The sequence below is a fragment of the Pyrus communis genome, chromosome 9 (genome assembly GCF_963583255.1).
Source record: "Pyrus communis chromosome 9, drPyrComm1.1, whole genome shotgun sequence".
NCBI lineage: Eukaryota > Viridiplantae > Streptophyta > Magnoliopsida > Rosales > Rosaceae > Pyrus > Pyrus communis.
The window spans coordinates 18,355,708-18,371,555 of NC_084811.1; the positions used below are offsets into that span (position 1 = coordinate 18,355,708).

General features: G+C 38.8%; 1 protein-coding gene across 1 annotated transcript; it reads right to left on the reverse strand.

Moving 5' to 3' along the window:
* Window positions 1-11,797: 11,797 nt before the first annotated feature.
* Window positions 11,798-14,272, reverse strand: LOC137745200 (transcription factor MYBC1-like). The gene has a single exon (XM_068485112.1). The coding sequence runs from the start codon at window positions 14,027-14,029 to the stop codon at window positions 13,079-13,081; it is 951 nt and encodes a 316-aa protein (XP_068341213.1). The 5' UTR covers window positions 14,030-14,272; the 3' UTR covers window positions 11,798-13,078.
* Between the last annotated feature and the right edge of the window lie 1,576 nt (window positions 14,273-15,848).

A 15,848-nucleotide genomic window follows, 5' to 3' on the forward strand; every position in this document is an offset into this window, starting at 1 on the left:
CTTTGACGGTCACTTTGAATCCGACCTTCAGATTCTTGCAGCTCATCAAGCTTCCTCTTCATGCCTGTCGAATAATTGTTGGCAAGCACGTGCAAACTTCTATTCTCGTGCTTAAGTTGTTTGATCTCCTGCTTAAGACTTTCCACCTCTGCCATCAACGATTCAACCTGACTAGAGCGAGCAAGGAGGCGGTGGCCCATGTTGGACACAGAGCCTGCACACTGAACACTGAGAGCGAGGGACTCTTGAACGGCCAACTCATCGGACCGTCCTGAAAGCAGCCTACTATCCTTAGGAGTGAGGAGGTTCCTAGCTACTATTGTAGCTGTTGTTGCATCCGTCATCATGGAGTCTTCACCTGAAAGAGGACCATTAGAAGATAAAAAAGAAGGGTGCCATACATTACCTTGACGGGGTGCAACCGGATCGCTGCTGAGACTCAAATCTAAGCAAAGGTTCGATGGGTTAGTCATTTTCCAAAGGTGTTCAAAGATAAGGGTTGGATGGAGTTAAATCTCAAAAGGCCAGAGTCGATTTTCAAGAATGGGCAATCTTCAGAGTGTGTATGTTGGTGGTGATCGATAGCTCTATAAAAAGCCAAGGCAACACGAACACTGATTCAAAAAGCCGGAATTTCCTGCGTAAAGTTCGGCGACGCTCTCTCGGCTTTTCAGAAGACGCGTTCAACTTTGTCAAAAGATCTCTGACAAAGTTGAAAACACGTGGAGGTCATCATCGCAACGACACACTTTTGCCGACAAGCGTAAAGTTCGGCGACGCTTTCTCTGTTTTTCAGAAAACGCGTGCAACTTTGTCAAAAGATCTCTGACAGAGCCGCATCCGCACTACTCCTTGCCGTTCAGAAATTGAAGAGGCGTTTGTTCAGAAATCGAAGAGGCGCTAGCTCAAAAATCAAAGAGGCGTTCGTTCAGAAATCGAAGAGTCAGCACTCTTTTTCAAAAAGCCGGATTTGCTGGATCAAAATTTTTGTCGACAATGGTAAAAGAACAGTACCACCACTTGCTATTGGGAAAGCCCTATATATGTCGACCTTCATCTTTTATGGCAAGGCAGACCTGAAGAAAATGCCTAACTCTTCCTCACCTCTGAGGGCGCACTCCCAGCAAAGCCTCTCGAAATACTCAATTTTTTCTTCTTCCCCAAAGAAGATACCAGATGCCTGGAGTACAGATGACCCAGGAGGAAATGGTAGATCAAAGCATGTGGAGACAAGCACAACAAATACATGTGCTGATTCATTCACCGCTTCTTCAAAAGCAAAGGTATCTCATATCATCAAGGTCAAAAGCAAAAGTATCTCATATCATGCTCTTTCCCTGTCTTTTTCTTTGTCCTTGTTCTTACTCGCATGGCAAAGTGAAAGAAGCAATCAGCCGGCACTTGGAGTCAGTCTTCCAATCTGGAACCGACTGCCTGGAATCTATTCCCTGGTTGCTTACCTAGCGTTGCTCTCGAGTAGTCATCTTCAACGGTTGATACACTTCCCGAGAAGGGACCACTTCTGCAAAGGGGAGCAAGTAAGGCAAGTGAAAATGATACATTGAAGCATGTGGAGACAAGCAACAACTGCATATGCTGAGCTATCCTCTAACCCTCTTCAATACGAATTGGAGAGATTGAACAAAGAAACAGAAAAAAGGAGTAAGCTCAGACCTTCGGGGGAGACCAAAAGATTCCTGCTACCCAGTTCAAGAGTAGCACAAAGGAAAATCAACGAGTGGAGGAGACCAAAAGAATCCTCCAGCCCAGTTCAAAAGTAGCCTGTGGAAAATCAACGATAGGAGAAAACCAGTTCAAGATTAAGCCTGTGGAATCACCAAGATCAACCCATGCATTCAACAAAGGAAGACCGAGAAAGCACTCCAATTCCAGATTTGCGTCTCTTAACTCTTCTCTTTGTTAGTTACATTCTGCCATGTTTAGTATGTTTAAGTGTTTTTTTTTGTGTATTTACTTATGCTTTGTGTGAATCTATGCTTAAAACATTGAGGACAATGTTTGATTTAAGTGTGGGGGGGGGGGGGGGGTAACTAAGTATATTTGATGCAAATTCGTGGGATTTTATCACCCATAACTTCAAATGTTGTTCCTTGCTGTTTTAAGGTGTTTTTAAGTTGTTTTAGAGTGTTTTAGTATGTTTTGTTTTTATAACTACGAAAATCACATAAAAATTTGAAAAACATGTTTTGAAAAGCCTAAAAAGAGTGTTTTGAGTCGTTTTTGTGTGTTTGTGTCTTAGGGTACCTTCCAACACAATGATAAGGATTTGGTTTGTAATTGCATGACTGTTAAAAAGAGTTATGAACATAGAGAAAAGTTTGATTTACTCTTGGTATACGCTTGGTTATGGTTATAATGTATGACTTCACATGCAATCATAAAAGAAAAATTCGTTTTTGTAACATGTTTGAAGGAAGGAACTCAAACAAACGCTACAACCCTGTGAGACTCGAGCCATTACCTTCTTTGGAGAGTTATAATCTGTGATTCTTTGTTTTCTAAAGTTGTTGCATGATCTCATTATTCCTTGCTTGGTTGCTACTTAGAATGCATTTCATTATAGTTCCAAATACTAGAACTCATGCCCAATTCATTCAAAGCATGATATTGATTGCATAACATACAATAAGATGAAGTTGTTAGTCAAGCCAAAGCCAAAAAGCCTATCCCTTTTCACATGTATTGTAGGATTACCCCTTTTGAGCCTTTTCAAGCTTATTTTCTTTGTTAAACCACATTATTCTCACCCAGCCTAGATTAGGACTTTCCATACCCTTGTTCTTAAAGGATAGTGAAACATGACTTAGAATGAACTCCTTTTGATCACTATATTGCAGAAAATAAGTGTGGGGGAAGATAATAGGGCACGGCCAAAGAATGAAATAAAGAAAAAAAAAATTCGTGGAAAAATAGAAAAGTGTTGAAAAGAAAGAAAAAGAGTTGAAAAATAAGTGAGAATGATCTCACAAGTATTGGTTATTGAAGGAAGGGTCCAAAAGAGTGAATTTGACCCTAGTTGTTGCATGAATCTTCCCTTGTGTTTAAATGTGGATTTCTGCCATTGAAAGTGAGTTTAAGTGTCAATTTCATTACTTCGCTTCCTATTACTTTAAGAACCTTTGTTTTACTTTACCTTTCTTTGTTAAACCATTACCCTTCGCCTCGTTACAACCTTCAACTTCTATCTTGAGTGTTATGTGTTTCAATTTGTGGAGTTTGAACTTGGTATGAGCTTATGGTGTCACTGGTTCTCGCATCTAAGTAGTAGCATTCCATTCATGAGATCATACCTAAACATGCTTATTAACTCCAGAAATTGCTTCCTTTGGGATACATATATGTGAGTGTTCGTTTTCATGCTTACATCAATCTTCTCACATATAACTAGATTAGGGTGTGTAGTCAGAAAATTTGAGTGAAAATTGAGTGCATATCTTGTAAGGAATTGAGCAAATTCTCTAAGGCATGTTACTACATTCAAAACATGGTTTTAAATGCTTAATTGTGAACTAATATGTGGTGACTATGATTAAGTATGTACTTAAGTGTAAGGATGATTAAAATCTATGTGAGTAATGTTCTTGAACATGCCATGTGCATATTGAATCCCTGAAACCATTGTTGGAAGGTTTAGGATTTGTTTTGTTTTTCTGTTTTGCTCGGGGACTAGCAAAAGCTAAGTGTGGGGGAGTTTGATAGGAGCATATTTAGGCAACTTAGTTGGCTTGTTCTTGTGCATTTACGTTGTTATTTCTTAGTTCTTTAAGTCTTTTAAGTTATTTTCGTATGTTTTCAGGTTCTAAGGGCTAAAGGAGCAAAGAAGTGCATTTTGGGTCTTTTGGAGCACTATTGGGCTAAGGATGGATATCTTATGCTTGGAGCCAAAGTGTTGGATGAAATTGAAGGCCTTGTATGCACTTGAGGACACAAAACAATGGCTCCAACCCAATTTCCCTTCCCTTGCCATGGGCTTAAACCATATTTCCCTTCCCTTGCCATGCAAACCACCCTATTTTAGGCCCATTCTATGTACTTAAACCCTAGCCCTTTAACCTTGCAGCCCTATTCTAATTTATTCACTTCCATATTCTTCTTTAATCCACATGCATTCATCATCATTCACCCTACCTTGCAATTCCACAAAACACATCCCATTGTCGTGGCTTTCCATCTAATTTCAGCCATCCCACTTCATCATTGCAGCCACCATTCCCCCTAGTTGTCAATCACATGTTTTCCCATTCTATAATTCATCCACATGCATCTTTAATCATTCACTCACAAGTTTTCCCAACAAACAATTGAGCCACATGCATCACAAACACACCTTGCCGTGCATCCCTTGCATTTCCAGCATTCCCATTTGTATTTTCAGCTTTCCACCAACCAACCTAGTTGTCATTCCACATGCATTCCCTTCTTTAATCATTCCTAGCTGCCATTTACATGCTCTCCCATCCATTCTCTCCCTATAAAACCATGCAATGCATTCATACAAACCATTTTTCCATTCACCACAAAACAATCACACAACACACCAACACAAAATCCCCCATTCTTGCCGTGCATATCCCTTCCATTTTCTGCATATTTTCTCTTCATTGCAGCCACTCCAACCACTCCTCATCCCCCCAAAACCTATCCTTAGACCTTGTGCCGCAACGAAGAGGAAGAGAAGAGGGCCTAAACGTTCATACAATTCAAGTTTGAGTTGTTGGAATGTTTAGGTGTTTCTTTGATTTCAATGTTTAATTTCAATTCTCTTTGTCTTGTACGTATGAGGAACTAAACCCCCTTTAGGTAGGGGGTGATTCGAAACCATGTTTATGCTTGCAATATGAATTGATTACCTTTGGTTGGAATTTCATAAGTTGTGGATTCAATTTGTTTAACCATTTGATTGATAACTTATTTATGTATGTTTATTGAGAGTGCACGCTTAATTTTCATGCATGAATATGACGCTAGAATATAAGTGAGTTTCACCTAATAGTTATGAACTTATATTCACAAGTAGTGGAGGTTGCTTATAAACAATCGCGTTAAATGAATTCTTGGCACTAGTTTCATGCTCATCATAGTAACGAAGGCCTCGTCAACACTTATAGTTTTCATAATGCTTAATGATTTTTTATTGTATCTTTATTGTGCTTTTCACGTAAAGGACTTTTGGAGAATGTTGTGAATTGCGTTGCGCAAACCCATCCAATTCATTAACTTAAGGAGAACTTGACGGTTAATTTAAGCGGACCTAATTAACCCGGGGTGTTGAGTTTCATAATTTATCGAAAGACCAACTGAAAATCAATCTTGTATGCAAGTGTAACATGTGTGGAGAAGAACCCCTTGGCTATTCCATCATCCATTAATTCATCACAATTTGTTTTACAATCTGTTTTAATTATAATATGTCCAATTAATTTAATCTCGTCCAAACACATTCCCCCCATATTCTGTTGAGTCGTAATAATTCGTATTTGTTTTTATTTTTGTGTCTTTAAGCATTTGGAGTCATAAACACTTTTAAATTCGTCCAAATCAAGTTCTAGTTTCTCTTTGAGTCAATTTGATTGTTTTAGGCAGTTTGAGTGTTTCAAAGCTGTTCTGAGTCATAGTAGTCTTGTTAAGAGTCTTTACGTTTAGTTTTTATGTTTTTGAGTCAATTCAAAATAGATTAGCACCCCTAGTTAATCCCCGGTTAGAACGATCCCTACTTACATCATTACTACAATTGTCACAAATAGGGTTTAATTTGTGTGCGTATAAATCTCGCATCATCATTACACAAAGATTTTTTTTCTTTCTTTTATATAAAGAAAATGGATATTGAATTATTGAGATAATTAGAGCAATAGTTTCGTAATGTAGGGAGCAGCGTGGTGGTAAATAAAAAAAGAAATGAATAGGATAAGTACAAAAAATAAATAAATAAATAAATAAATGATAAATAGGCAGGATCCACTATCTCCTAATGCAAAAAGAGACTTGAAAACCCTAAGAATTTCGTTTGTAGTGCCTACGACGTTGACAACTAGAAAAAAAAAGTAACAAACTCTTAAACAAGAGCAAGGCACTTAAAAACGGAAAAGGATCCTCGCCGGATCCATGTCCTAGGGATCCCGTGATCTCATTCGTTCATCATATATCGTGCGGTCAAAAATTATTTTAAAAATTAAAATTTAAAATTTGATATGAATAGTACCTAACAAAAAACTGACCGCACGATATACGATGAACGTGTGAGATCACGGGATCCCTAGGAAAAGGATCCGGCGAGGATCATTTTCCCTTAAAAACGAGTTTACAACTCAAGTTTCAATATTATATTTCAAATAACTCGTCCCTTTCTGCCTTACAAATATGAGTATATATAGGCTTACTGTGACAGCCCGTTCCTAAAACTTTAAAATGTACGCGTGAAAAGACGATTTTGCCCCTAGTGTGATTTTTACGTTGTGTGGTTGTTTTGAGTTGGTGTGGCTGGTTGTGGACCACACACACACTCTCCCATATTTTCCCTCACCCTTTCCCCTATCCCTGCACCTATCTCGTGCAATTTCCCTTCCCATTTTCATATCCATGTGTACAGACACACTCCAAAACCCTTGTAATCTTCACAGATCGAAGAAACAAAGTACATATCCATGCTCGTGAGGTCCGTAGGAGTTCAACCATACCCATTTCAGGTAAGGATACCTTCGTTTTCACGTCGAACTCGGGATACCCGATTTTTGGTACTGTTCATGCACACGTAAATTCTTATGTTTTTGGGAATTTCAAGCTTGTAGGAAGCTTGGTGAGGTCCTTAGGAGGCTCGGGGTGGTTCATTTGAAGGTTTTGCGCGTGGCTGGCGCGTGCGGCGGTGAAAATTTTTTCTAAAAATATGGGGATGTTCCTGAGGTTGAGTAGATCACGTTGGTGTATTCATACACCCCATTTGAGCATTGTATGAGAAGTTATTTCTTAAGGTTGGTTATGTGCTTTAAAATTAACGTTTTTATAGTTGTTTCGCATATAGGTAATACCTATCCCGAGGACGAGCGTGGTCACTCGAGGCAGGGGGGTTACGACCCTTCCACATACCAGTGAGTGGGCTTTTGGTTTTCCGTATATACCTATATACTTATACTTTTCCCAGAAATTGATTTAGAACATTTATTCGTTTATATGTCATACCTATAGTTGCCGTTTGTTTATGCATTGTTAATTGTGTGTATATATATATATATATATGTATGTATGTATGTATGTTGGGTGCTGCGGACGCACAGGTAAGTGCCAGGTGAGTTGTGATTTATGTTTATGTCTAGTAGTGTTTTGAGATGCATATAGAGAGCTCATAACCTGCACCCCCGGTGTTAGTGCTCCCGCCCAGAGTTGGGCACAGTCCTTCACGTGATGTTCACCTCCCGCATCACACGCTCAACTTGGATCCAAATTAGGTGCACAGTCCTGTCGTACAGACCACTTTAGGTGATTCCGACTCGTAGGTGACTCGCGATTATTCGCCCAGCCTTCACGTGATCGTAGCACTTGAGCGTATATATATATATATATATATATATTACACCCAGTCCTGTCGTACAGACCACTTTAGGTGGTTCCGACTCGTGTGCAGGTCTAGTTAGTGAGACGGAGATTTGAGCTCTAGATTCAGCCATACATGTCACATTAGGTGACTCCAGCCGACAGATTATGTGATATTGATGCGATATTACCTGAGCACTTGCATTTTTCTTTGAGGTTTTGGCATAGCATATTCCTAAGCATGAATTATATATATATACTATTTTCTGGGAAGTATACAGGTTTTACAGCGAGGGGTTAGAACTTATTTATTAAATGGTTTTCGAAAAGCTTTGTTTTTGCCCACTCACGCTTTTGTTTTGCGCCCCTCCAGGTTCTAGTTGGCTAGCACGTTTGGTGGCTTCCCTGAGGATTTCCCCGGCATATCTGACAGACCACCACCAGTGTAGGACCACCTGCGGGTGTGCTTTTGTTGTGTCGTTTTCTTCTGGACTGCATTAGGCTTTCATGCTCTGAACCCAGCGTTCACACTTACGCTTGCACTTGTTTATTTTTACCTTGTGTAAAGCTAGTTTTTATTTATTCGTACTATTTATATTATTATTTTATTAGATTCCGCAATGTGCACATGGTTACGTCACTTCCACGTAACGACCAGCATGCCCTGATCTCGATCGAGCTGTGTCACTTACAACTTAAAATGAGAAATATAAAAATACAAGAAAACCAAAAGATTTCAAATATCATAAACCACAAACTTAAAGAGGGATACATGCATTATAGCTCCAAAATGCATGTATTTTATTATAATACTTAAATCTCAACTGCCACTTATTAATATAATAATGTCTTTGGCCCATACCTAAGTCATTCTCCCCTTCTCACAAAAAACTTGTTCTCGAGTTTTGTTTGGTCTTACTCAATCTTTTGGATGTCCAACCATTTTCCACAATAGCCATGAAAAGTCTTGACATAAAATGCTAGAATTAATATAAATTAAACAAGATCAAGACACTTAAAATAAGTTTACAACTCAAATTTCATTATTACCATTCAAACAACTTCTACATCTCTTTTCTGTGTTACAAATACATATATTTATAGGCTTACAAATACATATATTAAATATCTAAAAAAATGCATGTATTTCATGCTCTGATACCAACTAATTCAAGGAGCAACGTGGTGAGAAATACAATTCTTGAATTAATATGAATTAGAATGAATACATATGATAGATAGGTATGGTCCACCATCTTCAAGTGTAAGGAGAGACTAAAAAAACCTCAAGCCACGTCTCTAGTACCAACCTACAGCGTAGACAACTAGAAACAAAGTAACAACTCTTAAATAAGAGCAAGGCACTTTAAATGAGCTTACAACTCAAGTTTCAATATTATAATTCAAACAACTTACATCTCTTTTATGCCTTACAAATACATGTATTTTTAGGCTTACAACTTAAAAATGAGAAACATGAAAAGACAAATGAAATAAAGGCGAATAAATATCAATTTTAATATAGGTTTTAAAGAAAAATACCAACTTCAAGGAAATCTACCATTCCCTTTCCCATTCTATTTGGATAAAGCACAAAAACAATTCTATTTTTGTCCAAATTGCACGTGACCGACACGCTACTGGTGTTAGTGCCATAAATTGTCGTCGACCACCGTCATTGTGGCCAAAATTTTTTTTCCGGTCGCCGGAGAATTTCAAGTCACTAAACAATATGTACAACATTTTCATCTTAAATAGTGTTTTGTTGTGTGAGTTTATTGTTTTTTATATGTATACACAAAAAAATTAGGGATTTTGTTACAATACTTACATGCATTTAATACAATTACATACCCATTGTCAAATTGTGATTGTATTAAATACATATATTCACATGAATATATATTAGATGATGAATGTATTGAGTAAATGTAAGCATTATAGTCAATTCTTGAAATTAGAGAACTTATGAGAAAATTCATTACTTAACATGCTTTTTTTTTATGGTCACTGTTGGACAGTGACACTAAGACCTGAAATCTGATTGGCTGATCGCCGAATAAATTGATCAACCTGTCGCAAAAAAAAAGTTAGATAGTCGAAAAAATGTGTTACAATTGTGCAACAATCATGTAATTATTGTGAATTATATTAGTATTTATAGAATTATTTTGGTTGACTTTTGCATAGGTACCTAAACTATAAACATAAACATGATAGTTTAGCTCAAGTCAATGCGGTTCACTCTGCATACAAGTTTCCAATGCAAAATTAAAACTTAAAACTCAATGGCCAAGACCTTTCTTCCCTTGTTTGGATTGGACCAGCCTCAAAGGGAATCTTTACTTGAGTAAATATTAACTATAATGTCGATCTAATAATGGAAGGGATCCTTTCGATAAAAAAATGGAAGGGATATCCATTTTTTTTCAAAAAATGAGCTTACTTGGAAGACCAACCCCACTTCGAACTTTAACAATTCGAATCATCTGTTTTGTAAGTCTCAATTCATAAATCATTCTAGCAAAATTCAATTCAATTTGAAACCATTTGCCTGTTTAATTTCTTTGAACTAAATTAGATGCCTCAAATATTTCCTATTTGGCTAATATTTTGTAAGAATGATCTATGAAGTGCATCTTGGTTAATGTAGGTTTCACAATTAAAGCTCATTTTTATAAAATAATGAAATCCCTTCTTTAAAGGCTCTCTCTCTCTCTCTCTCTCTCTCTCTCTCTCTCTCTCTAAAATTCGATGTAATGTAGGTCTCACAATTAATCCCATTTTTATAAAATAATGGAATCCCTTCTTTAAACACAATATATATATATATATATATATATATATATATATATATATATATATATATTGTGAGATCTGGCGTGCTTTCCACCCGCCTGTAGCTCAACATGTCTCTTGGTTGGCATCTGCTAAAATCTCAATGTAAGGCTGTCAAAGGTAATAAGATAGTATACTTGCTAGCTAGGAAAATCTTGAGAAACTTCATACGATTGCAAAGCAAAGAGAAAAGTTTAAAGCACCGCACCAATAATATCCGTCTACGGTCATTAAAATAACATCCACCAGTTAAAAGTCCATCATCATCATCAAACTGTGTAAAAAAAAAAAATCCACACATAAAGCAGCACCGGATCAACAAGCCAAGCCACCCAAGTTTTTCTAAAGGAACACATGCATTCAGCGAAATTGCAGCATACCAAGGGTAGTAAAGAAGCACCAATTAAGAAGAAGAAGGAAAAGAAAAGGAGGATGGGATATGTAATCGCTATTCCAACACTAATATAACATTGTAGGTGTTCGAATCCAGAGATTCCAGAAGCTTCAAGCAAGTTTCAAATCAGCTTCTTCTTTGTATGCAGTTGCCAGGTTAAAGAAAACAAAAGGCTCTAGTGACGTGGAGTACATGAGATAATTCAAACTGAATAGATCAAACTTAATAATTCAAGCTTCTGAGAGGTTCACCGTCACATTTGGTTTAACAATCTAATGAATCGTAAGAGGAAAACACGATGGAAGTCTGAAACATCATCGCATTACTGTACCTGTCCAAGAGATATGAGCTATAAAAGAGAGTTTCAGATGTGAATTTACCTCTACAATTAGAATCACATACAACTTCAACAGCAGTAATTTCTTCCTGATGGCCCTCTCATGAAAGAAGCGTGCACTCATAAAAAATAATAATAATAACCCTTCTATCCACCACCCAGATTAAGACACAGACGGAAAGAATGTAGCATACAATAATTACAAGATTATGTAGATTTCTCTTCATTCTAGGCTTAACTACAATATCAGGTTGCAAGCTGGACAGGTAAGCCAAAACGGGTGGTAAGTAAGACGGATGTAATAAGATGCACAGTTCAAACTTTTGCCTAACTAAAAGTAATCTCATGGAATTAGAAACTAAAAACGTAATCCAAACCTCAAATCTTACTAGGATAACTAGTGTCCATCTTCTTTCACTATGCCGTTACAAGAACTCGGACAGAATATCATCACTGAAATTTTATAACAACCCACTGAAATTCTATAGTTTGAACCTTGAAGTTTTTGAACTTTCATTTTTAAGCTGATAAATTATGCGATAAAGAAGTAACTCTACTAATAATTATCATCAAGCTTAATGTTTAAACGGGGATCTAATACTATAATATTTTAGTGTAAATGCCATTCCCAATCCATTTGCATAACATCTAAATTTGGTCACTTGCATTACAAATTTACAGGCAGTAACTCAATGGGACTCTCACATATTTGTCATTTCAAGGATGCCGCTCACTCAACTAATCCATTCATAAAAATAAAAATTCTATTCACTTTTGTCTAAACTGTTACGATGTTAACCAAAAAGAATTGAAACTCTATTCACTTTTGTCTAAACTGTTACGATGTTAACCAAAAAGAATTGAAACTGAGTGATCTCGGTTTGCCAATCCTTCTTATGTGTTTACGTTTCAATACTGAGCAAGAAAGAATAGAGGACCTCGTAGCAAAACCTATATCCCAGTCCATACGCAAGGGAACCCTCAAACAATAAAAAAGGTCTGAATGACTTATATGATGCAAACATGAAAGAAGATATGAGCAATAAAGCGATCAAAGCACCAACGAAAGATATAGAGCAAGATCAAAATATAAGATCAAGAAGCATTAAGATAACCTTCTAATAAAATCAGAAATGTTTCAACAGACCCCTAGCATCAGGGGGTTTAAGTTGTCCACAAATTTACACAATGTACAACAAGTAAAACTTACCCCTATATGATACTAAACTAAGAGATACACGGCACAACTCCCAAAAGCCAAGAAAAGCGGTGCCAAATGCGTCCAAACACAATTACCAACTGCATCTTTAGATATCTAGAGAACCTAAGGAGCACTTTTGCTAGCATTATTTATCCTCATTGCAAGCTCAAAATTAGTTAACTGTTGCTTCTTCCTACCAGGCTACCAGCCATACCAATGAGAAAAACTCGCCAGCACAAAAACTCTGTCTTGAAAGAAACCCCAGTTGATTCCTTACATAACAAGGTAGAAATGAACGTCTAAGAAAGCCGGATTGATCGACCATCATCATACCACTATGATTTTTACCAAAGAAGAGCTTCAATTAATGTCGCTTGAATGACATCACAATCATTATCCCCAGATATAGATTATAGACTGCAACCAGCAATATAATTACACAAGTAGCAGTCCAGAGAAAAGGACACATGGATACAGCCCTCCTAACACTACTGAACTCATAAGGACAGCGAAACAAACCCCGATGGCAACAAATGAATAATAACCAGAAATTTTGGATCGCAATAAGGATTCACAGATCCCATCTGAAGCCCAAACCACCCGCTAACACAACAAGGAAATCTAGTGTATTTTCTAACAAATACAACCAGACACCAATTTTCACATGACCCAGAAATTAAAATGAACTTAACAGTAGAAAGATGGAATGAGAAGAAAAAGAAAAAAGAAAAAGGAACAAAGTGATGACGTTTACCCAAATTCAATCATCCCCAGTTGGAAATAGAGTAAGAACTTTCCTGCCTTCAGTTGCATTCGCTGATTCCAAGTCCTCTACATAGCCTGGCACTGAATTGTGCAGCGGTGCCCCCATCCTATGAACCGGCTGTGACGACTGCCTCGCCAAGAATGGGTGCTCGAATTGCCCATTTGGTGGCGACCCAAAATGCCCCACCTGCCTGTGATAATGCGGATGGGCTGCCACTGCCGCTGCAATCTGCTGCTGCTGCTGCTGGTGATGGTGGTGCTGCTGCAGAGCCACCGGCACAAACGGCAAGAAATGCTCGGAATTGGGCCGGCCCCCAGGGTGCGGGTGCAGGAAATGAGCCGGAACTGGGGAGCTGGCGAACAAATGGTCAGTGGCGGGATCGGCAGAGGCGGCCAAGCCAGCAGCACCCGCGCCGGCAGCCCCGGCAGAACCTCCAGACAAGCCCTGCATCCGCTTGAGATAAAGACGGTACTTCTGCAGATGGCTGGCAACATTCTCGCGGGTGAGGCCGTCGACACTCATGAGCTGCATTATGGTCTTGGGGACGGCGTTCTTGATACCGAGGTGGGCGACAGCGTCGACGAAGCGCTTGTGGAGCTGGGGGGTCCAGACGAGGCGGGGGCGCTTGAGGGTGCGGGCGGGCTCATCGCCGGCGGCACCGGAGCCCAAGTCAGCGGAATCGGCGAAGTCGGCGGAGGAGTTGGGGTGGGTGGGGGTAGCGGGAGGGAGGGAATTGGGAGGAGGAGGAGGGGGAGGGGGTGTGTGGGGGGGTTGAGGTTGGGGTTGAGATTGGGAATGGGGAGGAGGGGGGTGCTGGTGGGAGATGTCAAAGGCGAGGGCAAGATCAGGAGTGATTAGGGTTTGGGATAAGGGCATGAGTTCGTCGGGAGTAGGCAGCTCTTCCTCCCATCTGGAGAACCAATTGGACTCATCATCTTCCCTCATTATTCAATTCAGATGATTGATCCGATCCCGACAAATCAAAACACAGAGACAGAGTCAGATGTCATGTAAGAGATTCATCCTCCTCCTTGGACCTAGAAGAGACGGACTCACAGCAGCTCGGTTTTGCTACTTTGCTAGTGTCTTCTGGAGGAGACTAAAGGTGATAGAATTGTTGTAAGCTGATTGAGAGAGTGAGGGATTGATTGATGATTCATGCGGTTTGGAGGAGGACGGAGGAGGAGTGAGGAGTGAGGAGTACAGAGAGGTTCGACGTGGATCTTCTTGTCTCTTTGTTTCTTGTTCCTCATTTTTATTATTATTTTTATTTTTATTTCTATTTTCCGGATTTGGAGGAGCACAATTGGGTGTTACAATTTGAACGTGCTTTTAAAATGATTTTAAATGTTTTTGGCTAAAAAAGAAAATGTTTTTTAAATCAATCCTTATTAAAAATTCAAGTAGATTTTGAAAAAGCACTTTAAATGTTTCCTGCAAAAAACACTTAAACTCCTACTTGCAAAAAACACATATCTTATGCTTCTTCCAAAGAGCTTTTGAAACTCAAAATCAATTCATCAAAAATACTTTATGTTATTTTAAAAGCATTTTCAAACTAAACATGTTACTCTCGCAATAATTTGTAGCCACAGAATGCACGCTCTCCTGTCATTCTACAGCCGGAGCCAGCCAAAATTAGTGGTAATAGTACCATCATCAAGCAATCACTCGCTTAATTACACGATCTCAAGAGCATAACTTTGGCAGCTACGAAGGTAGGTTACAAGTATCAGATGCGCGTTCGTTACACGATTTACTCGCATCCTTAGGACAAAGGCACATTGGGTTTGTTAGATCATCTCCGTTGTAGACAAATAAAATAAGTAAAATTATATTATAATAGTTAATGTGACAATTTATGTACTCAATTTTCTCGTAGAAAGGCAAACAAATTTGGCAAATTTTTATTTTGTTACACTTTCGCACTAGAAATTCAAATATAACCCCTTAAAATTCAAATTTTGTTCCCCTTTGAATTATATATTTGTTGCAACTAGCCCTAGCCCACACACTTTGTGACACACCCTGACCGAAATCAGGGCGTGTTGGCCATCACGCCCTGATTTCAGTCGGGGTGTGTCAGTTTGGTATCAGAGCATAGAAAGCCTAGTGCAGTCCAGAGGAACAACACTAACTAAACACACCCATAAGTGGTCCTACACTGGTGATAATCTGTCAGATATGCCATGGATTCCTCGTAAGCTACCAAAAGAGCAACTCAAACTAGAACCTGGAGAGGCGCAAAATAGAAAGTGTGAGTGGGCAAAAACAAAGCTTTTCAAAATCATTTCATTATCAAAAGTTCTAACCCCTAGCCGTAAAACCTGTATAGTTTCCTAGAAAATAGAATATACACATATATCGAAAACATGCTCAGAAATGTGCCATGTCGAATGCCTCCACATAAAATGTAAGTAACCCAGGTAATGTCAATCAATGCAAGTAACATGTCAGCCGGAGTCACCTAATGTGACCTGTACGGCTAAATCTAGAGCTCAAATCCCCAACACACTAACTATGCCTGCACACGAGTCAGAACCACCTAAAGTGGTCCGTATGACATAACTGGGTGTAAATAAATACGCTCAAGTGCTACGATCACGTGAAGACTGGGCGAATAATCGTGGGTCACCTAGTCGGAACCACCTATAGTGGTCTGTACGACAAGACTGTGCACCTAACTTGGATCCAGGATGAGCGTGTGGTGTGGGAGGTGAACATCACGTGAAGGATTGTGCCCTACTCTGGGCAGGAGCACTAA

Bases quoted from the DNA above. Each gene is read 5' to 3' on its own strand.
- LOC137745200 (XM_068485112.1), bottom strand. From the start codon at position 14,029: ATGAGGGAAGATGATGAGTCCAATTGGTTCTCCAGATGGGAGGAAGAG.